Source organism: Balaenoptera borealis, assembly GCF_965194805.1.
Source record: "Balaenoptera borealis genome assembly, chromosome: 2".
Classification (NCBI taxonomy): Eukaryota; Metazoa; Chordata; class Mammalia; order Artiodactyla; family Balaenopteridae; genus Balaenoptera; species Balaenoptera borealis.
Genome location: NC_138867.1, coordinates 127378376 through 127399989, shown reverse-complemented (window position 1 = coordinate 127399989; position 21614 = coordinate 127378376). Strand labels below are relative to the sequence as shown.

Sequence of the window (21614 nt, the reverse complement as noted above, 5' to 3'; positions counted from 1 at the left end):
AAATTAGGTAATGCACGTAAAGCATTTAGGACAGTCCTGGCCACACAGTCATATTTTCTATAATGCTAGCCTGTATTATGTCATGTGAGACCCATGTATGGGAGTCTTAACTCTCCCCTTGGGATTTGGGGTGGAGTCCCTTGATCACCCACAGCACCTGGTGAAGCATAGGCATTAGCACGTGTTTGCCATTGGCCTGACAGACTATGAAACGACCGTTTCACTTATGTGCCAGTGGGGCACACTCCTTCTCTGACTAATTCCAATTTAGTTTGCATGGCTCAGTTCCAACGTGACCTCTTCCTGTCCTGGCAGGGTAGTCACTCCCTCCTCAGGCTTGTACTGCACCTTGGACACAGGCATTCATTCATTCATGAATTCAGTAGACATTTATTGAGTGCCTACTGTCAATGCCTGGCTTTACCACCAGCCTGCGAGTACCCTGGGGCAGAGCCCGTACGGAATCCCCACTGCCTGGCCCAGAGGGAACCTTGAGAAGACAGAGGTACCTTGTCCAGGTCCACCTTGCACAGGAGGACTGGGGATCTGGGCACATCTGCCCCCTCAGCACCCCCAACGGACTTGCTGACCTCTCGGATGACCTGTGGAGAGGACACACATCTGTGAGCAGGTGGGCAGGGACGCTGTGGAGGCAAAAGCAAGAATGGGGTCTGTGTGGTCAGGGCCATCAGGCAGAGCAGCTGGAATCACTGGGTGGAAGAGATGGGTTGATGTGGCCTCCTGCCCCATTTGTGGGGCACGTCAGGATCTGAACAGGCTTTCTCCTGTGTCTGTCCCTTGAATTGGGCCCAGAGGCTTGGGTTCTAGACCTGGTGCCATTACTAATTAGTTGCGTGGCCTTGGGAAAGCCATTTCCCCGCTCTGGGCCTTAGTTTCCCCATCTGTAACATGGGGATATTAGTGGTCCTCTGCTTATTACGTCCTTGGGTGTGTGAGGACCAGTGAGATGATGGGTGTGAAGGGCCATGTGAACCAGCATGCCCCGCACAGGCATGAGGACTCGCTTCTGTGACATGTTGGAACTTTACAACTACCTGCAGGGCAGCCAGGGTTATTCTCTCCATTTCAAAGATGTGGAAACTGAGACTCCAAGGCATTCATCTGAGGCCATGCAGCACAAGCATCCAGACCGTGAAACTGTAACGGACCACTTGCTGCTCATCTGTCAGGTGGCTTTGCGTGGATTATCCCATTGTATCCCCACAGCAGCCTTGTGGGGCAGGGGCACCTTGATCCCCAAATTACAGATTAGGATGATGAGGCTCTGAGAGGCGAAGCCATGGCTGCCTGCCCTATCCTCTGGGCTAACTGGCGTGCCAAGGCAGGCCTCTTAACTCTAGGTCTAGGGCTTCTTCTTCTGACCCAACCACCCCTTGAGGACAGAGCACTCTCCCCCACCCCCACCCCAGCATGCAGGTTCTCTCTCTTCCTTCCCCTCCTGAGACAAAGGCAGTAATGAGAAACAGTAAACATCCCAGTGGGAGAGCTGGTTATCACAGGAAGGAAGGGAGGATGGGGAGGGAGGGAAGGAGGGGTTTGGTTTCTTTGTTCCAGCAGGAAGATCAGAGGAGGGGAGAGCTGCTGTAAGGGCCTGGGGGTGAGGGCTTCGCCATCACTGCAGAGTAGTCACTGACAGTTACTCAGGACTTACTGCCTGGCAGGCCCTATATCAGGTACTCTCTAGAATCCTTACAAGAACCATTTTATAGAGGAAGAAACTGAGGCACAGGGAAGCGAAGTCCTTTGCAGAAGATCACACAGCCAGTAAATGCCACTTAGGTCTGGGACTTGAACTCAAGTCTGTGTGGCACCCAAGTTCTCCCTTGTCATCAGTATGCCACCCTGCCTGTCGCCTTTGGAGTAGGTTTCCTTATTTGCTTCTAATCCTTGCCCGAACCACTTGGTGGTTGACCTTGGGTGAGTCACAGAAGCTCTCTGTGCCTCAGTTTCCTCATCTGTAAAATGGGAACAATATTAGTCCCACTGTGAATAGTAAATGAAGTCATGTGTATAAAGCTCTTAGCACAATGCATGGCACAAAGTAAGTGCTCAGTACATGGTAACTCTAATTGTTGTGTAGCTGCAAGATGCAGAGGCTGGGTCATAGGTGGATGTGATAAGTATGCACGTTTCACCTAAGGTAAGAAAGAATTTCTCCTTTATTAAAAGAAGAAAAAGGATTAGCTTGTCTAATGATAAAATCAACTTCCTTTGTAGGTATTAAGCTCCCCATTCCTGGAGATGTACATTGCAGGTAGGATAAACCCACAGTAGGCGTGTTAGAAAGGGGATTCAAATAACTAGAAGGAACACAGGTCTCCAGCCTGAGGTCTGTCTCCTGGAGATGTCCGAAGCCCATTTCCACATAAAGCCCTAGCTTTATGTGAAGGGCACTGACCCCGTCTCCCCTGAGCAAGGCCTGTTCTTCCAGTGACAGGGGCCCACGCCATTGAGGGCTGGGTCTGGCGAAGAGAGGAAGGAAGGAGGGAGGGGGGGTGGGCGAAGGCACAGCCCCCCTGTACCTTCAGCCACTCCTCGGCCTGCTCCCGGCTCTGCAGTGCCAGCACCAGGACTTCGGTAGCCCCCTGGGAGAAGCGCAGCTCGTGCCTCTTGTGCCGGCTGTCCTTGGGCACGTAGATGACGTTGCAGACATCCAGCGCTAGCCTCAGATGTGGCTGCCGGTCCTTGGAGCTTTTGTAACACTGGACAGGAATAGAAGGGGTTAGGGCCTCCTGGAGTGGAGAGTAGAGGGAGGAGACAGGGAAACTCAACCTACCCCACAGAGACCTCCCCACCCAGTCCAGCTGTGGGCACTGCATGAAGACAGGGGCTGTTCACTACAGAGAGGAGAAGCCTGGGAGGGGCATCTTTGGGCAATCTCCAGATCTCAAGGGCCACTGAGCGGTCCCAAGGGTCACAACTACCTATTTAGGAAGAGGCAGATTTTAGCACAATACTAGGAAGACCGTTTTAGTCTAAAGAACCAGAGAAGAAACAGGCTGTCTTGGGAGGAAGCCAGCTCCCTGCTATTAATGGGCTACATGGCAGAAATGTGGGGGAGAGAATTCTAGCAGAGATGGAGGGTTGGGCTTGGGAAGTCAATAGTTTATCAATAATGATTCTCACTTTCCAATTCTTATTATGAGGCTAACATTACCTTGATACCAGCACCTGACAATGACATTACAAAAAAGGAAATCATAGGCTAATCTCTCTCATAACATAGTTGTAAAAACTAAAACAAAATATTAGCAAATAGAATCCAGACACACATAAAAACATATTGCATAGAGACCAAGTGGGGTTTATTCTAGGAGTGCAAGAGTGGGTTATCATTCAAAAACTAACTGTATAATTCATCATATCAACAGAAAAAAGGAGAAAAACCATATATCCTAATAGAAGCAGAAAAAATATTTGATAAAATTCTGCACCCATTTGTAACATAAACTCTTAGCAGACTCTTAGAGGAGAACTTGCTTAATGTGATAATAAGGAACACCTACAAAAAACCCATGGCAGACATCAGCTTTGATGGTGAATTATTGAACTTTCCTTCGAGATCTGGATTGAGACAATAATGCCTGCTCTCACCAGTTCTACTTACATTGTACTGGAGGTCCTAGACAGTACACTAAGTCAAGAAAAAGATAGAAGGCATAAGGTGTGGAAAGAAGTAAGTCATGATTCTTGGCCTGGTTCTGGCCTGGGATGAGCTTTTCACTGCTGCAGGGTGAGAAAATGTCATGTTTCAAATGTATGTATGTTCGGTAAGACTTGTCAATAGGTAAACAGCTCTCTTTTTTTTTTTTCCTGAAATTATGTCCATCCTTATACTTTGGAATTAAAGGTACATTTCTTTTATGAAATGCTAGTGATGAAAGATGGTGAATTTAAAAAAAAAGTTTAAAAAAGCGAGTTATATAATAACAAGTGTTACATGGGCTCAGTTTTAGGAAAGACAGTTGTATGGAAATGAGGGTGGAAGTTTATACATCAAAATCTAACTGTGGTTAGCTCTCGGTCAACGGGGTTAGGTGGGTTTTTAAAAAAAAATCATATTTCATTTTATTTTCTTCTGGCTTTATAAATAAATACATTTACTTGCATAATGAAAAATGATAAATATTGTTTTAAAGTGATAAAAAATTCATGTCTGGCAAAACAAAACTTGATAAAGTCTTTATCAGGTCTTCAGGTTTTGTTTTGTTTTTTAATTCTTCTCGAGTGGGAGAGCCCTGATCTCAGAAGCACCGGGCTTTGAGCCTCTGTGCACAAAGCAAACCTAGAGGAACCGAGGCAGACATGCCTGAACGCACACAGATACTCAGACACACGCGCAGGCACATGCAAGTCCACGTGAGGCCGAGAGGCACTCGTCTGTGGCCACTCACCAGGAGCTGGTCCTCCTTGATGACGGTCAGCTGCTTGGCCCACTGCCCGAAGCGCTTTTTCCGCAGCAGGAAGGCACATATCCTGCAGTCCCTCACCAGGTGCATGGAGGCCTCCTCTGAAGGCCACTGGTGTGTGGGCTGCGGCCCTTTCCCTTCCTCCTCCTCCTCATCATAGGACTCGTAGGAGCTGCTCATGGCGTCAGAGTCATTGTCTGCAGGAGCCACGGAAAGGACCCGTCCCTGTGCCGTCACCGGGTGGGGGGGCACCTTCTTACCCCTCTGCAGGCATCCCTGCTCTGGGGCCCCGGGGCTGTGAAGGGGTAGGTGTGAGGTGTGATGTTGGTAATGACTAAGCCCCCACATGGGCACTGTGTCTTACAGATTTACTACTTGCTTTGTGATCTCAGTGACTTCACCTCTCAGAGCTTCAGTTTCCTCATCAATTATAATGAATAATACCTACCTCACTGGGCTATTGTGAACAGCAACAAATACAGAGTGTTTAGCCGAGTGTCTGGCACTCAGTGAGGGCTCAGTAAACATCAGCTTTTGTCTTTACCCATCATCTTTGCATCCATTGTCTCAGGTCACTTTCATGGCACCCAGCAAAGTCCCCATTTTATACAGAGGAATCTGGAGGCTCAGAGAGAATAAATCACTCACCTAAGGTCAGTCACCGAGAGTCAGGGCAAGGGCTTGGTCTGGGGCTCCTGACTCCCATGCCAGCAGTCTTCCCACTGAATCCCAGGGTCTCTGAGAACAAGGGCTTTGAGGCCTCCGTGGCGACCCCAGGGAGGTGACGGGGTGGTAGGCACGGGCATGCCAAGGTCAGGTCAAGGCCTGCTCTTCGTGAGGACGGAATTGGGCTGAACATCCACCTGGTACTTACAAGAGTTCTTCAGCTCCCCATTCATCCCGGTCGCGGGGTAGCTGCTGTCTGCATCCTCGTAGTAGCTGTCCACAATCGAGTGGGCTGGGCTGCAGTCGTCTGTGGGGTTGGCAGAGAGGGCAGAAAGGGCAGTACTAGGAGAAATGCAGGCAGACGCCAGGCGCCAGGGCTGGGGAAGATCGTGGACACCATGCCCTCCTCAGGGAAGAGGGAGTACAGCTTCTTGTCTTCACTCCCCGGCCAGGGTGTGGGGCCTCGTCTCTGCATCTCATCTGCTCTAGCTCCACACCTGCCCCCTGTGCTCCTGTCACCAGGAACTACATTGCTGGGCCCTGTCACACTTCCAGGCTTATATTCATGCTATTCTCTGTGCCCTCTTAGCAACTGCTAGAGCATTCCTCACCCTCTAAAACCCAGCTTGAAGATCTTTCCTTTGACCTTCCCAGGCAGAGAGTGGTCAGCCCCTCTCCTCTGACCCCAGAGCATTGGTGTGTGTGGGTGTGTGTCTCAGTCACAGTTCTGGCCCCTGCACTGCAGGGAGTGGTGTCCCAGCACCTGGGCCCAGACCCCCTTTCTATTCTGCCTTTGTCTCATCTGCTTCCACTTCAGCCCCTCTGCTCACTTCTTAATACATCCACCCCCTCCTCTCCTTCTAAATTTCTGTGACTACAAAGGAGGAACTGGATTAGAGGAGATAATAAGAACACATAAAATAGTGAATACATACAATAACACATACAACAGCTGCTGATGCTGAACTTCCACTTTCCCATTCATGGGAATCAGTACAGTATAGGAGTGGGGTTATCCCAAATTGTATTCTGTATCACAATTACCAGGGGTCTTTTTATTTATTTATTTTTCTTTTCCATTATAGTTTATTACAAGATATTGATTATAGTTCCCTATGCTATACAGTAGGGCCTTGCTGGTTGTCTATTTTGTATATAGTAGCTTGTATCTGTTAATCCCAAACTCCTAATTTATCCCCCACCACCTTTCCCCTTTGGTAACCATAGGTTTGTTTTCTATGTCTATGAGTCTGTATCTGTTTTGTAAATAAGTTCATTTGTATCATATTTTAGATTCCACACATATAAGTGAAATCATATGGTATTTGTCTTTCTCTGTCTGACTTCACTTAGTATGATAATCTCTAGGTCCATCCACATTGCTGCAAATGGCATTATTTCATTCTTTTTATGGCTAATATTCCATTGTGTGTATATATACAGATCTGTCTCTTTATCTCTCTATCTCTCTATCTCACATCTTCATTATCCATTCATCTGTTGATGGGTGTTTAGGTTGCCTCCATGTCTTGGCTATTGTAAATAGTGCTGCTATGAACATTGGGGTTACATGTATCTTTTCGAATCAGAGTTTTCTCCAGATATATGCCCAGGAGTGGGATTGCTAGATCACATGGTAACTCTATTTTTAGTTTTTTGAGGAACCTCCATATTTTTTCCATAGTGGCTGCACCAATTTACATTCACTGGGGGTCTTTTTAAAATGCAGATCCCTGGACTGTATCCCCAGAGATTCGGATTCACTGATGTGGGCTGAGCTGAGGAATCTGCACTAGGAAAAAAAACTATTTAATAGCCTAGTTCTAAACATATGTAAAAAGAGAAAATATATGGAACTCCAAGGAATCAGACTTTTTTAAAGCAAGATTATTTTCATACAGCTGGTCTCTGGAGCATACTTTGAAGCTTAGTGGATTAAGGGCATGTGCTTTGGGGTTAATCAGATTTGAGTTCAAATCTATCTCCATCATTTACTGAGTGACCTTGGAAAGAAAACAGTTTCTCTGCGTTTCAGATTCTTTACCTATAAATCGACATGAACAGTTCCCACCTTGGATTAGTGATATGCATATGAACTCTCAGCACAATGCCTGGCACACAGAACATCCTAGGCAAATACTAGATATCATTATATTTATCATCTCTTTGGATTCCCACAATGCAGGGAGGTGGGTATCAGACCCACTTCACAGATGAAGAAACTGAGGCCACACATTTTGCTAGTGATAGAGCCTGGATCAGAACTGAGGTTGCCAGCTTGGTCAACAGGTGCACATCCTCTCCTCCAGGAAGCCTTCCTTCCTTCAGACCAACTTGCTCTCACACCACCTGTTCCTCAGACCACTGCTCTGGGCTCTCAGCCCGTGCCGTCCATCTGTTTCTTGAGGACGGCAGCACTCAAATTCCCAGTGACTGGGACACCCAATTGTATCTCCCAAGTGAGGCTCAGAGCCTGCTTTTCCCAGGAGGCATTCTGAGGTCTCAGATGCTGGTGACATCCCTGTGAGGTGGCCTGGGGGTGCTCAGGCCAGAGGTGGGGGTGGGAAAGGAGGAGGTGCGAGGGGGAAGAGGGAGGGAGCACCAGGGTCATAGCACTTGGACACCTGGTAGGCTGGACCCTGTGCGAGAGGAAGGATATTTCCTGTCGGGCTTGGTGCCCTCTCCCTGGATAAGGTCCCTGGCCTTTCCTGAGGCACTCCCTTCCCTCCCGCCCCAGGATCCCTGCTGCTCCAGGAGGCAGCTTCTTTGCCCCATCTGAGCTCTCTGGGGAGGGGGAGGAGCCTCACCCAGCTGAGGGGCTGGTCCTGGGATTCAGGGCCCAGCAGCACTTCATCCCCTCCTTCTTCCCCATCCTCAAGTGGATAAAATAAAGTCACCTGCTTCACATAAACAGCTGCTGGCAGTGACACAGACCCCAAGACTATGAAGGCTGAAGGAGGGGCATTGATCACCTGGTCCAACCCCACCATTTCAGTAGTTTTGTTTGAACTAGTTTATTAATCATAAAAATAATATACCATAATAGCCCAAAGGTGGAAACACCCAAATGTCCATCAACTGACAGATGATAAACAAAATGTGGTATATCCATACTACGGAATATTTTTTGTCCATAAAAAGGAAGTACTGACACATGCAATGACGAGCATGAACCTTGAAAGCACTGTGCTGAATAAAATAATCCAGACCTAAAAGGCCACATATCACACAATGTGTGATTCCATTTAAATGAAATATTCAGATTAGGCAAATCCATAGAGACAGAAAACAGATCGGTTGAGAGAGGAACAGAAAGTGACTGCTTATTGGGTATGGGGTTTCCTTCTGGAGTGATGAAAATGTTTGGGAACTAGATAGTGGTGATGGCTGCACAACACTGTGAATGCACTAAACGCCACTGACCGGACACTTTAAAATGGTTGGAGTGGTCGATTTTATGTTATATGTATTTACTACAACATGGTGAAAAGCACAATCAGTACAGAAGAGTATGAATGGGAAAATATGTTCCATTTCACCCAGATTTCTATTCATTTCCTATAGGAAAATACTGTTAAGAGTTTCTTGCATATCCTAGAAAAATTGTTAAATGCATGTGCATGTGAGTACCCTATTTAAAAACAAATGTGATCTTGTTATATGCAGTATTCTCTTTGATTTTTTTCCAATATATATCTTGGGATTCATTTCTGATCAGCACAGACAGACCTATCTTATGTATTTTTTTTGGTAGTTGGAGAATATGCCACTGTGCTGCTGAATGATAGGATAACAACACACAAACATCTTATACAGGTTCAACTACACATGCTGCGTCATCCAAAAACCATAATAGAGTTTCTTGTATGTAATGTTAAGTCCCTATACTCAAGCCAGTAGCACTCATCTGTGAACTTCGTCCTAGTGCATTTATATGTGTGTATCTAGCCCCTCTTTCTTATTTTAAGGGTAGGGGAACAGAGGCCCAGGGAGGGGAAGGGGGTTGTCCAAGGTCACATAGAACTGGGACTAGAACCCAAGCCCCTAACCCCCAGGCCATGCCTACCGGCCCACCCAGGCTGTCACTGGAGAAGCCAGGTGCTCTGGTAGCTCCTCCTCAGTAGGTGTGGCATGGCTGAATGGTGCCAGGCTTGGAGCACCAGCCCCAGCAGGACACACAGGAGCTTCAGGAGATGAGCCTTCTCCTCCGCACGCCCCAGCCCTCAGGGACAAGAACTTACTGTGGGAGCTGATATACTCGGGGGACTTGCCAGGCCCCAGGGGAAGGGCCTCCTCATAGTAGTCCTCAGGTGGAGGCCTTTTGGGGAGCGGTGGAGGCAAGTCGGCTGCCTGAAGGAGGACAAAGGAGGTGTGTGAAACCCAGAAGGCCAGGAGAGCAGAGGGGAGCAGGCAGAGAGGGACAGGGAGGAGGCTGGGGGACAGGGAGCTCCTAGAAGGCAGGATGCAGTCTCTGAATATGAAACGATATAATGAGTGGTCAACAATTGGTACCATTTATGGTGATGATGATAGTGAATTATGCAGTTGACAGACAATGTTTGATGTGATTTGGGCCCCTTGTCCTAATTCCATGGCACCAAAGGGTAGGAACCCTAGATATGATCCAGACCTTCATTTTTGTAGCTGGAAAACTCAGGCTCAGAGACAGGAAGTGATATGCCACACAGCAGAAGGGAGGAGGGCAGAGGCCACCCATCTTGTGACCCAGAGCTTTCCCCATCACTCTTCCTGTGGTACTGAAATCGGAGGTTGGGGTGGGGACGTCCTTTGGGCCTGAAGGGACAGGTCAGTTTACCGCATTATCCCTGCTTGGCACGGGCACAGTATGTCATGAGTCATTGAAATGTTCTCACAGTGCTTTTTCTGCCCTTGACCACCACACTGAAGAGAGAGACCCCCAGGAGGGTCCCCAGCATTAGCAGGGAGAGCTTCCCTTACCTCCTCCAGAGGAACAGAGGGCCTGAGAGTGTAAGAACTCACGTGTCTCAGAGATGGGCTCTTGGCTGGCTCAGGGGTGGCTTCTTTGCAGGACTCCCCGTCGTCCTCTGTCATGTCTCGAAGGCCGCTCAGGTCACAGTCTATGAAGGGTCAGGCCATTGGGACAGAGAAAGTGGAGGATGAGCATGGCAGAGTGAGAAGAGGGCTAGATTTGCGGTCAGGAAGCTCCACCACCTCCTCCATTAGTGACCCTGGTCAAGCGACTTCATCCCTCTTATCTGTAATGTGGTCACAATGATCCCTGCCTTGTCTAGCTCCCAGTGTTATCGAGAGGATCAAATGGGATAACACTATTTGGTACAGTGCTTTGGAAATTTTCAAGGGTTATGTAATGAAGGCGCAGTGTTTTCCCAAAGTCTGTCAGTCCGTAAATCCTCTCATCTGACCCATAGCTTTCTCCCTGTGTTGAACAGTGCTGTCTTCCCTCAGGATAGATCAGGGATCACACACACCCTGCACGCAGCGCTGCTCAGCTGCTCCCACACCCTTGGCGCCTCTGCTAGTCCTCACAGCTCCATTTTCTGCTGAGCTGTGGGACCACTCAACTCACAGACCAGGTAGCTACTAAGATGGATGTTAGCAGCAGACGAGACGACGCCCTATGTGCCAGCCTTCTTTGGACTGCGCATTCATCCCTACCTTTCCTCAAATCTCAGGGATGATTTCCCATAACTGTATGGATTTGTCTAGATTTTCAGACCTGGCAGGGCCCAGAAAGGCAAAGGGACTTTCCCGAAGTGACTCAATGTTGTAATGTTAGAGCCAGGCCCAGATGCAGGTATTTTCCTGCCCAATCTGGGGACCGTTCCAGAGACTGGGGCAGTGGACACGCACGTGGGGGAAAGGACGGCTTCCAGCAGAGGTCAGGAGAGGGTTGCTTACCAAATTCTTCAAAGAGGGACTCCACAAAGCTGGGCCCGGCATGGAGGTCCGCTGTGTTCACATACAGGTAGGAGACTTCTTTGGCTGTGAGGAAGGAGGAGAGCAGGCCATCAGTGAGGAGGGAGGGGGCCCGGGGCCGCTGCTGGTGCTGAGGACGGCCGGCTTACCCTGCCCACTTGGACTTTTATCCCACACAGGACACAGCGCTCAGGTTGCAAAGCATGTGCATATCCTAAATCATTTCCCTGCTTTCAAACTTTGTTTCCCTTTTTACATTGTTATTAAGGATCTCCTTCTCCAAGTGAAAGGATGCCCAGAGCCCAGTATAGAGAACAGAGTAGAGGGGCTGCTTTGGGGACAGCCGGGGGACAGTTGGCAAACTGCTGCCCCTTTTATCCTCCAACAGTCCTGTGAGGGTGGCCGATGACATTGGCCCGTTTTGTCGCTGGGAAGTGAGGCTCAGTGTCACCCAGTGGTGACTTCCCCCCATGTCACTCAGACCCCTTCAACCCTGCGGGACATGATACAGCTCATTAGAGTTTCCTGAGCTCTTGATGTACACATATCATCTCTTGGGCTCACTTGAGGTTGGGGCAAAGGCTGGAGCAGATGAGGAGGCTTTGCTGCTGAGCACACAGCGAGGCAGAGAGGCTGTGGGGATTAGAGGGAGAGGCATGAGTAGAGGTGGGGGGCAGGCATGCAGCTTATAAAGATGAGGGAGTGTGTGAGTGTGCATCTGAGTGTAGGCGTGTGTGATGTGTATGTGATGAGTATGTGAGTGTGTTGCATGTGAGAGAGCGTGTGGGGTGTGTTGTGTGCGATGTGTTTGTTACTATGTGAGGTCTACGTGAGAGCATGTTTTGTGTGTGTGAGTGTGGTAGTAGTGTGTACACGAGTGTGCGTGGCATGTGTGTTGTGTGAGTTTGTAGAGGGCTGGGGATGGAGGAGGACAGAGCGCAGTCAGGGCTGTGGTGGAGAAGGGCTGGAGTGGATGGGGACGCTGGCTAAACCATGAAGAGAGGTGAATGCCATGCTGTGCGGTCTACGCTTCCTCCTGCCAGCAGGCCCTGGGGAGTTACTGAGGGCTCTCGAGGAGCTCTGGGCGGAGTGCTGACGGCTGACCTGGGAGGGGCTGCAGGCTCTGCAGGATGGAGGCCACAGCCATCTTCTTCTCCAGGGTGGTGTCGCTGAGGTACTCATGGTCCAGGAGGCTGAGCAGCCCTGTGAGCTCGGGGAGCAGCTGCTCCAGCACTGAGGAGGAAGGCCCATGGAGCATGGTCATGGCTCTATGTCCAGGATCTGGGCCCGCCCCCACCCTCCAGGACCCAGGGAAGCAGGGGCCAGAGGACGGGGCCCAGGGCAACAGGGAGACCTCGGAGGCCCTCACACAGCTGTCCCAGTGCTGGCCACCAGCCTCCCTGGGGAGAGCTCTGCTCAGTTAACTGTGACGTTTTTCCGGCCTCCCCACTGCCTCAGACCTCATCTGGGCTTGGCCTGAGGACTGAACCTCCCAGGTAGCCTGAGCAGAGGCACTTAGCCCTCTCTTTGTCCCAGCCTGCCCTCTGCTTTGCAGGCCTAGGGGTCCTTCCTCACTGCAGCTCGAGGGTCAGTGCAGGTCCCAGGCAGGAGCCCTGGCTGTCCAGGACACAAGGCAGGAAGGAAGCCTTCCTGTCCCATCAGTCCATACCCTTCAATCTCTGGAACCTTCTGTTTCCGGTGGCTTGACAGGAGCCAAACTAAACATTAACCCTTCCCACCCCTGGCCAAAAACTCTTGTTGCTCTTCTTTTTTCCACGCTACGCCAGTGTTTCTCAAACTTAAGTGTATATAGGAATTAGCAGGGGATCTTGTCAAAATGCAGATTCTGACTCAGGAGGTCTGGTATGGAGCCTGAGATTCTGCATTGCTGACAAGCTCCCAGCTAAAACTGATGATGCTGGTCTGAGACCACACGGAGCTGCAAAATCCTAGAGCACAGAGTCCTTTAAAAAGACTGGAGCATGCCGAGACCATGATGTCATCAATGTCTCCCTGTCCCAAAGCAGTATCTTGGGACTTGGTTTGCCTCAGAGCTGAAGACCAACTTCTTTACAGTAGTAGTATTGTCCTCCTTTGCAACTTGCCAATCACTTGTGCCTAATAATATGAGCTGACGTGTGTTGAATAAGTATTGCGAGCTGTGCTAAGTCCTTTCATACTTATTGTCTATATTTAAACCTCATAGCGTACATTTTATTATCTCCATTATATGGAGGACACAGCTACGGCTCAGAGAGGTTAAACAACTTCTCCAGCGCCACACAGCCAGCAGAGCTTCAACTGAATCTGGTTCCCTCACTCTATACTTTAAACCATGGCACTAGATCGCTTTGCAGTGTTTTATAGGATCCTACCAAGTTTTGAGATTGGTCCGATGATCACGCCCATTTTTTAGGTGAAGAAACTGAGGTTCAGAGAAGATAAGTAACTTGCTTCAAGTTACACAGACAAGCGGAAGAGCCAAGATTTAAGCCCCAGTCTGTTGACTCCCAGCTCCACGTGCTTCTCCCCACCAGGGCCCTCCTGAGGAAATGGTGAGACTCTGACTTGCAGCTACAGGTCTGGATGTGTAAGAGGGGCTGTAACATGGTGCGTAAGAGAATCAGTCCTGGAGCCAGATTTCCTGGGTTCACGTTCAGGCTCCATTATTCATCAGCTGTGGACCTTTGGCAAGTTACTTAACCTATGACTCAGTTTCCCCCTCTGTAAGGGGGTGAAATAACAGCACCGCCTCATAGTGTTGCTGTGAGGATTAATATTGCCATGTGTGGAAACTGCCTTGCCCCGAACATAGTAAATCTCACCGCAAGTCAGCTATGATTACTGTCATTATAGTATCTGCCATGCTGATCTGTGCTGTGAGATGTGAATATCTGTCTCCCTCAGGAAGAGGGAGAGGCCGTGAGGCTCTGGCAAGTGTGAACGGTACTATGAATCTCAGCTTTCTTAGCGTCTAGTATGGGGCCTGCTCAGAGTGGGTGCTCTGTGTATGTTCGATGAGAGAGGGAATGGAGAGATGACCACACTAGGACTTTTTTAAAAAATAGAAATTTTATGTACAGAGAGTGGCGCTTGTTGGAAAAATGTGATGTCGTAATCTCTCTGTGCCATTCCAACATCACCTCAAATTTGTTGGAAATGAGCTCAAGGCTGATACTGACAGCTACCACCTCGTGGGCTCTCTCTACCTCTGGGCCCTGAGGTAGGGGCTTTCCACACCATGTTTCATCTCATCCCCCCAACACGCCTGTGAGTAGGCCCTACTGGGACACCTGTTTTCTAGGAGATGACTTTGAGGCTGAGGGAAGCCGTGGGACAGTTGCACAGCTTGAAAGAGGAGGAGCCAGGCTGATCCCAAGTTTGCATGATTCCTGGAGCTGCTGTGTTGTACACCTCCAGGCCTCACTCCAGAGCCCACGTGAGGGGCCTCGAGGCCCTGCTCCCTCCAGGGCCGGAGCCCCTGCAGTGCCACTGGGCGAGGGTTCTGGAGGGACGGAGCTCTCTCTTTGAAGTAGGAAGTTATTTAAAATCATTTTAGCCAAGTTTTATCTGTTTTGTAGGAAATCTTTTCAAATGGAAACACAAACCTCTCTGGCACCAACAGACACACCAAAAGTTAGTTAACTGTATTCCAAAATATGTCCTGATTTACTCTAATTATGTGCCCGTCTGGCCACTTGGGGGAATTAGAAAATGAGTAAGATATTGTTCCAGTGGCATCCTCTCTCTCTCTCTCTCTCTCTCTCTCTCTCTCTCGTAATTACTCACCAGGGAGGCTGTGGAAAATGCTATTAAGGAAGGCACCAGAGGGTAACCATGGGAGCTTTCTTGTGGCCTGCAGCCATGGTTCATGTTTGAGAATCCACGACACTGCCCTGCTATCATTTAGGAGTGTCAAGGCTATAGGATGCAGTGGCCGTTTATCTCTCTAACCAGTGGTTCTGAAACTTTCTGGCCTCAGGATTCCTTTATACTTTTAGCAATTATTGAAGACCCCCAAAGAGCTTTTGTTTTGTGTGGGTTATATCTATCAGTATTGAGTTTATTAACACTTAAAACTGAGAAAAACTTAAAACACAAATGTATATAGTCACACATCCCATTAACCTTCAGAGCTACCACATCATCACACATCATATAACCTTTGGAAAACTCTACTGTGTACCCGTAAGACAATGAGAGTGAAGAGGGCATATAAGGTCTTAGTACCATATAAAAGTAGGTTTGACCTTGGGGACCACTTGAAAACATCTTGGGGACCCCCCCCAGGCATCCCTATCCCCAGCCATACCTTTCTGAGAATTGCTATCCTTCAATAAATGACCTCAGATTGCTAAGTTTTTTGTATTCCTTAAGTCAGTCAGTCTGTCTGTCTGTCTGTCTTTCCCTCCCTCCCTCCCTACCTGCTTCCCTTCCTTTCTTTCTTTTTTTTGGCTGTGAGGTTCCAAGGATTTCTTCTTGCTGCTATCAGCAAGTGCCTTGTGGGCAACATTCTGGCTTCTAAAAGCTCTCCTGCTTCTAAAGTAAGAATAATTAGTTTCTGAGTGAGTTCTCTGCATTTAAAAACATGAGTCTTAGTACCCAAGCTTTGTAACACCTTTTTTGTTTGTTTGTTTTTCCTGGTCCTTGGTGGGATTCCTAACATGGGCCCTTGACTTCTAAGTGTTTTTCGTTTAACCGAGTTGCGATCACAAAAGTCCAAACAGAGCAAAGGAGGGAGCTGAGTAATCTGGGAGAAGCACATGGGGAGTGAGGAGCTGCCTGGTCCTAGTGGCACTGGTTTCTGCAGCCTGGGAACTGGGAGGCAGCAGGTGGCGGCAGGAGAGTTACATATTGATTCTAAAGTACAGTTGGCAGAGGGAGTGTGAGCCCTGGGAGAAAGCGCAGCTTGTAGCATTAATGGGCAAGAATCCTTCCTTGAGCTGAGCAGTTACCATTGTGCTGGGCAGTTAATGCACATTATCTCATTTAATTCTCACAAACCACATAAGTCTCTCTATGTTCTAAGTGGGAGGAAACGGAGGCTTAGAGAAGTGAGGTCACCCAGCCAGTACGCTGTAAGGCCAGGCTCTCTGACTTCAAAGCTTGCACCCCTGTGCCTGAATCCTCCACCAGAGGACTTGGGCTCAGAGAAGGGGAGGCCAGGTGGGACAAGGAGGAGGCGGGCGGTCCCTCAAAGCCTGCCTGCTGAGCTGGGTCATGACTTCACTGGGGCTCCTGACCTGGAGGTCCTCTCACTGGATGGATTAGAGACCCTTATTGTGGGGCTGAAATCCTGCTCAGTGGGCCTTTCTCCACTGGGCCCATTGAACTTTAGAGCCCTAACTGTGTAGATCTCAGAGAAAAAAAACAAGTGACTCAAAGCTTATACCTGACTTACCAGCGGAATGTCATCCCAGGGACAAACTTATACATCATGGTTACAAGAAAGCTTCCAGCCAGCGCTCCACTCTTTATAAAGACAATACAGAACTCTCCAGCTAGCTTTCAGATGTGGTGAATACAGATGTGCCTTTGATGGCACCTTCGTCTTTAACACCAGAGAATTCAAACCACAGGGATTTAAACCATCACAGAATTTAATTTGGAGAGAAATCATATGCATATAATGATATAATGCTTATGACAAATGGTCATACCCTCTCCCAGGGGGTTTGCTAGAAGTGCAGATTCCTGGACCTCCTATCTGAGAGTCTGATTCAGTAGGCCCTGTACTGGGACCCAGGAATCTGCATTTTAATGAGTCCTCCAGGTGATTCCAAGGTTCAACCTCTGAAAAATACTCCACCAGAAAACAAACTAGAGGGCATGTCTGTGAACATAAAGAATGTGGGAAGACCTCCCTCATTCCTTAAAAAATTATCATTAGCTATCCCCTTCTGAAATAACTGAGAGTCAAGGTGGGAATAAGAGCCCCTACAGAAGATTGCAACTAGCTGGAATGTGGAGTCTTGCTTAGAAGAGCACAGTGATTAGGGCTTTGGGGTGAGACCTCTGTGAACTGGAATTCTTGTGCTGCCACTTCCGAGTTATACAAAGATGGGCACATTAGAGAACTCTGAGCTGTGGTTTTCTCATCTGTAAAGTGAGAATAGGATCCCAGTCTCCTAGGCTGGGAGAACTAGGTTAGGTCATGCTTGCAAAGCACTTTGTTTGGTGCTGTGCCTGGAGCCAGCACTCATCAACGAGGCCGTATTATTGTTGTTGTTGCTGCTTCCTAATATTCCCCAGAACTATGCAAACTCCGCAGTATTGACCAGATAGTATTTAGCGACAGATCTGCTATAATTGTTGTAACAGGCTTTACGAGGGCATGTCTTAATCTGTGTTTCAATCATAGTAGATGCCCAACAAGCATCTATTTGTTGAACACAATATTTTGATGACCTAGTCCAACCCTCTAATTTTAAAGATGTGGAAAGTGAGGGTTCAAGAGGTTATTTGACTTAGCGACGGTCACACAACTAATTGAAAATGAGTATCTAGTGTTAAATTTACCCTAGGCTTGATGCTTAGATAAGTCACAGAAGAGTGGCTGAGAGCACAGGCTGTGCACAATCTGGGTCCCCCTCCCAGCTCTACCATTTTCCGCTGTGGGGAGATATCTTAACTTTCCTTAGCGTCCAGTTCTTCATCTGTAAACAGTGGGGGTAAAACAGTAGCTGCTGCACATGGTCACTGGAGAGATGAAGTAAAAAGATACATATGGTGCTCAGTGCACTCAACAGTGTTCCCTTCATTTGTATGTAATCCCCCAGCAGATTCAGGTGCGGTGCTAGGCACAAGGGAGGGGGGTTCCTGGGGCAAGAGGACATTGTGGGACTCTGTAAGCCCCACCACGTGGACTGTTCACAGCCCTGGGCCTGACACTGAGCGCAGGTGGTTATGGCGGTCAGCAGTGGTAGGGCCCTCTTCCTCAGAGTGCTCCCATCCCTGGGGCCCCCTCCATGCCACGTGGAGGGACAGCATCTTTCAGTTGGAGGGGCAATAATGCAACCCAGAATCCTGTCCCTGCCGTCCCCAGTCAGGAGAAATCTCCTTCACCAATTCCTACCCCACCCCCCTCCCACCTTTGCTCCTGGTCCAGGTCATCTCTGCTCTCTGCGGGCAGATAAGGGCATCAGGACAGGGCTGCCTGTTATGACTAGATTTTATTTAGAACCATGAATACATTTCACAGATCTTGTTTGGTTTAGTTGAGCCTTAGGGAGGTACAGTGAATTCCAGTGAGGAAAAACCAGGAAGAAATGGTCTAATCATTGTTTATAAGTCTTCACTCTTTTACCAAGTGGGATAGACAGGCACAGAAACCTAAGAGGGGTGATAGTTGTTCTCTGGGATGCAAAAAAGTTTGCCAAATAAAATTAGAAACCTACTTAAAAATATATCTAAGATTAGACCACTCTGTGCATATTGTTCCTGGTGAATACCCAGCTAAGACTAAGATCAGTTTTCTCTCTGCTCCTCCACCCTCCCCACCTAAGTGAAATCAACATGAGGTGGTAGAGAGCAGAAATTTAAGCCACAGACAAAAAGCACTGCCACTTGTTCTCAGGATCGCATCCCTGGTGCAGCCTAAGTGAAACCTTTAATCAAAAGGCCTTCATCACAGCCAGTATGGGTTCTAGTGCAAGGAAGGTCAGATTTATTTAGAGATCTCAAAGGTAATAAGTCTAATTTCCATGACAAAAGTCAAGTGAATAATTCATCTTCAGCAAACCACAGGAATAATAAACCCTGTTTGGGCTCCTACCAAGCTAGCCGGTGGGCACTTTGACTTGTGATCTCATTCCTGGGCACCTTTTAGTCTCTGGAGGTCACAAAAATTTTTGGAAACAGCTTGCAAGTTACAATTTCATTAAATGCAAAGCAGTAGGAGGAAACCAATTTCTCTTTTCCCCATTTCACTACTTGACAAGCCTCTTTAGGACAAAGATAACTCATCCTTCTTTGTTATCAAAGTCACAGAAAATGCAACCAGCATGATTTAAAAATGGAAATAGGAAGAGTTGTCAGAATGTGGTTTTATGAAGGATATGCAATTTTTCTTTTGGTTCACTCAGATTTCCTTTCTCATTTCCCAACCGCAAAATAACCCAGTTTCCATCTCATAAGGGCTCCTTACTTGGAGAAAGAACCAGTGCATTACTTTAAATTTTTTTGATCATGATTTTAGAGATGACTTTTAGTATACTGTTTAAACAAGCTAGCACATTAATGAGGTATGACCTGTTATAGCACTGGGGCGGTAACTCACCTTGGAAAGGAAAGCAGTATACTTAGTAGGTGTGGTCTCAATAGTTGGGTAGGAGGAAGGAAGGAAAGAGGAGCCTTTTCTGTGGCTTCCAACCCTGCAGGCCCTTCCAGACAGACCTCCCTCCAGGCTGCTTTATGCTATGTTCCTCAGCCTCTTAACCCCAGGTCTTTGCATATGCTGTTCCCTCTTCCTGTCAGAATTCCCTTCTCCTGCTAACCAGTAATGGCCCCCTTCAGTCCTCTACTCACTCACGACTTCCTCACGGAAACCTTCCCTGTCTTCTTGACCACATACATTCCCTCTATTTTATGCTGACATAGCATCACTCTCCCTGTGGTACTTATCATGGTGAAATGTTATACTTTTCACTGGTCCTCCGGATCCCTGGATGCAAAACCCATGGATGCAGGACCCATGGGACTGACTGTGAGGGACTTGAGCATCCAAGGATTTTGGTAGCTGCGAGGGTCCTGGAACCAGTTCCCTGCAGATACCAAAGGATGGCTGTATTTAAATATGTATTTCTCTGATTAACGTCAGTTTCCCCCACTTGAGCCTTAACTCCTTGAGGGTAGGAATAGTGCCAGCGTTTTCTGGTGCCTGACACAGAATAAGTGCTTACGTATTTGTGGAATGAGTTAATTCTTGAAGCAAAGTTTTCCTAAGACTTGATAAAGTCTAACAGCTAGTTAATGTGATTTTAAAACCATGTCTGTCCTCATGGTGACTCAGGATAGTAAGAAGATGCTCAAAAAAAAAAAAACAACACAGGTAACAAAAAGCCCCAGGGCACAAAAGGGAGCAGAAGCCCAATTTCTCACGTGGCTAAGCTCCTCAAACCCTATTTGGTTGAACTTGTATCCCTTGTGTGAATATGGCTGCCAGTTGGTTTACTGATGGGTATTTTGTAATTGGTGGATTTTAACCCTAACAAATAAATAATAATAATTAACAATATATGAACTACTTGAGTTCAAGTCTTGTTCCCCATTTTCTAGCTGTGCACCTTTGGGACACTTATATAACTGCCTGGTGCACATCATTGGTGACCTATGAGCATTCTACCTCAGCAGTGGGAATGGGTCCTAGTACATGAGAATGTGCCTTAAACAGTGTCTGGCACATAGTAAGTACTCAATAAATATTAGCTATTTACATTACTCTTCCTTTACTATTATATGTCATACCTTGCTTTAAGAGATTTACATGTGTTATTTACATAATTTAATTATTAATGAAATCCATAATTTAATTCTCACAGGTGTGGGAACTGAGGAATGCAGAATGGGAAGAATACTGAGGCTACTTGGGGATGCCTCTCCCAGTGCTCCTTCAGGATGCTGCTTCCATCTATGTTAAGCCCTGGGTTAACTCTGCAGAGAGGCCCCCAGTCACACAGGTGAGGCTGGTGGGATTGCCCCTTCACTTCGTGGGTACAGAAATCTCTCCTTCCCCTGCCCACAGTCTCTTCCAAGTTACTGCGGATCTACCCATCTGGGGCCATGGAGATGTCTCACTTCCTTCCTCTGAATTTACAAGCACTTCTCTGAGTCCAAATGAAGGCCAAACAGTGGGCAGGACGTTGGAGGGGACCTCACTGGTTGGACTAGCATTGTTGATCACTAAAACAGACACTTCCTGTTGTCCCAGAGCATACAGGGAAGACCATGGTTCATGTGCGCTGGAAAAGAATGAAAAAGGAGCAGCAAAGAAACCCAGCTGCAAAGCCACTGCCTTGTGCTGACTGCTTTCCAGGAGTTAAATATAGCTCCAGTGTGAGGGAGGCAGAGGGGGTGGCGAGGTCACCTTGAAAGGCTTTTGTGTGTGTTAATTACAGCTTATGCAGGAAACTGAATATCCTTCATGCTGAAGAAAATAGTACGGTTTGACTCCCTGGGAGAGAAACCCAAAATCCTGAGGGAAGTGGTAAAGAAGAGTGGAAGATTTGGGATTTGGTAGGAGAGTATCTGGTTTGGGTTCTGACTCCTCCTACTTGCTAGTGTGGAATCTGGGGTGAGTCAGTCAGCCCCTCTGAGCATCATTCTCCTCTTCTGTTAAGAAGGGATTTAGAATCCCCATGTGCAGGTTTGTGGGAGGGGAAGCGGGGAATGGTGGGGTAAGAGTTTGTAAAACCGTAGGGATTTTTACTGGGGATGGACACGTTCCTCTGTAGCACAATTCTCTAATGTACTCGTTTCAGGAAGACAGGGAGGCAAGAGGTCAGGGAGGTTGCAGGTCAGTGGGGAAGCAGGTTGTGGGGATGTTTTGGGGTGACTCACTTCCTGGGAGTCAGGCCAGGGTGACAGGCTCAGGGAAACACC

The 21614-nt window shown here is 47.9% G+C and overlaps 2 protein-coding genes across 11 annotated transcripts in view; one reads left to right on the top strand and one right to left on the bottom strand.

The window, feature by feature from the left end:
* LOC309624565 (uncharacterized protein) overlaps positions 1 to 21614 on the top strand; it is a 130358-nt gene that overhangs the window by 36685 nt on the left and 72059 nt on the right. For all 10 annotated transcript variants that reach the window (XR_014242012.1, XR_014242013.1, XR_014242014.1 and 7 more), the window contains exon 3: positions 20555 to 20692. The gene's annotated coding sequence lies outside the window, so the exon portion shown is untranslated. The remainder of the gene's footprint in view (positions 1 to 20554; positions 20693 to 21614) is intronic.
* The window catches only part of AFAP1L1 (actin filament associated protein 1 like 1), a 75923-nt gene that overhangs the window by 34436 nt on the left and 19873 nt on the right, over positions 1 to 21614 (bottom strand). The window contains 8 exon segments of the mRNA XM_082382675.1: positions 510 to 602; positions 2544 to 2723; positions 4416 to 4627; positions 5305 to 5403; positions 9338 to 9446; positions 10098 to 10195; positions 10998 to 11081; positions 12120 to 12248. Coding sequence (XP_082238801.1) covers positions 510 to 602; positions 2544 to 2723; positions 4416 to 4627; positions 5305 to 5403; positions 9338 to 9446; positions 10098 to 10195; positions 10998 to 11081; positions 12120 to 12248 — 1004 coding nt within the window.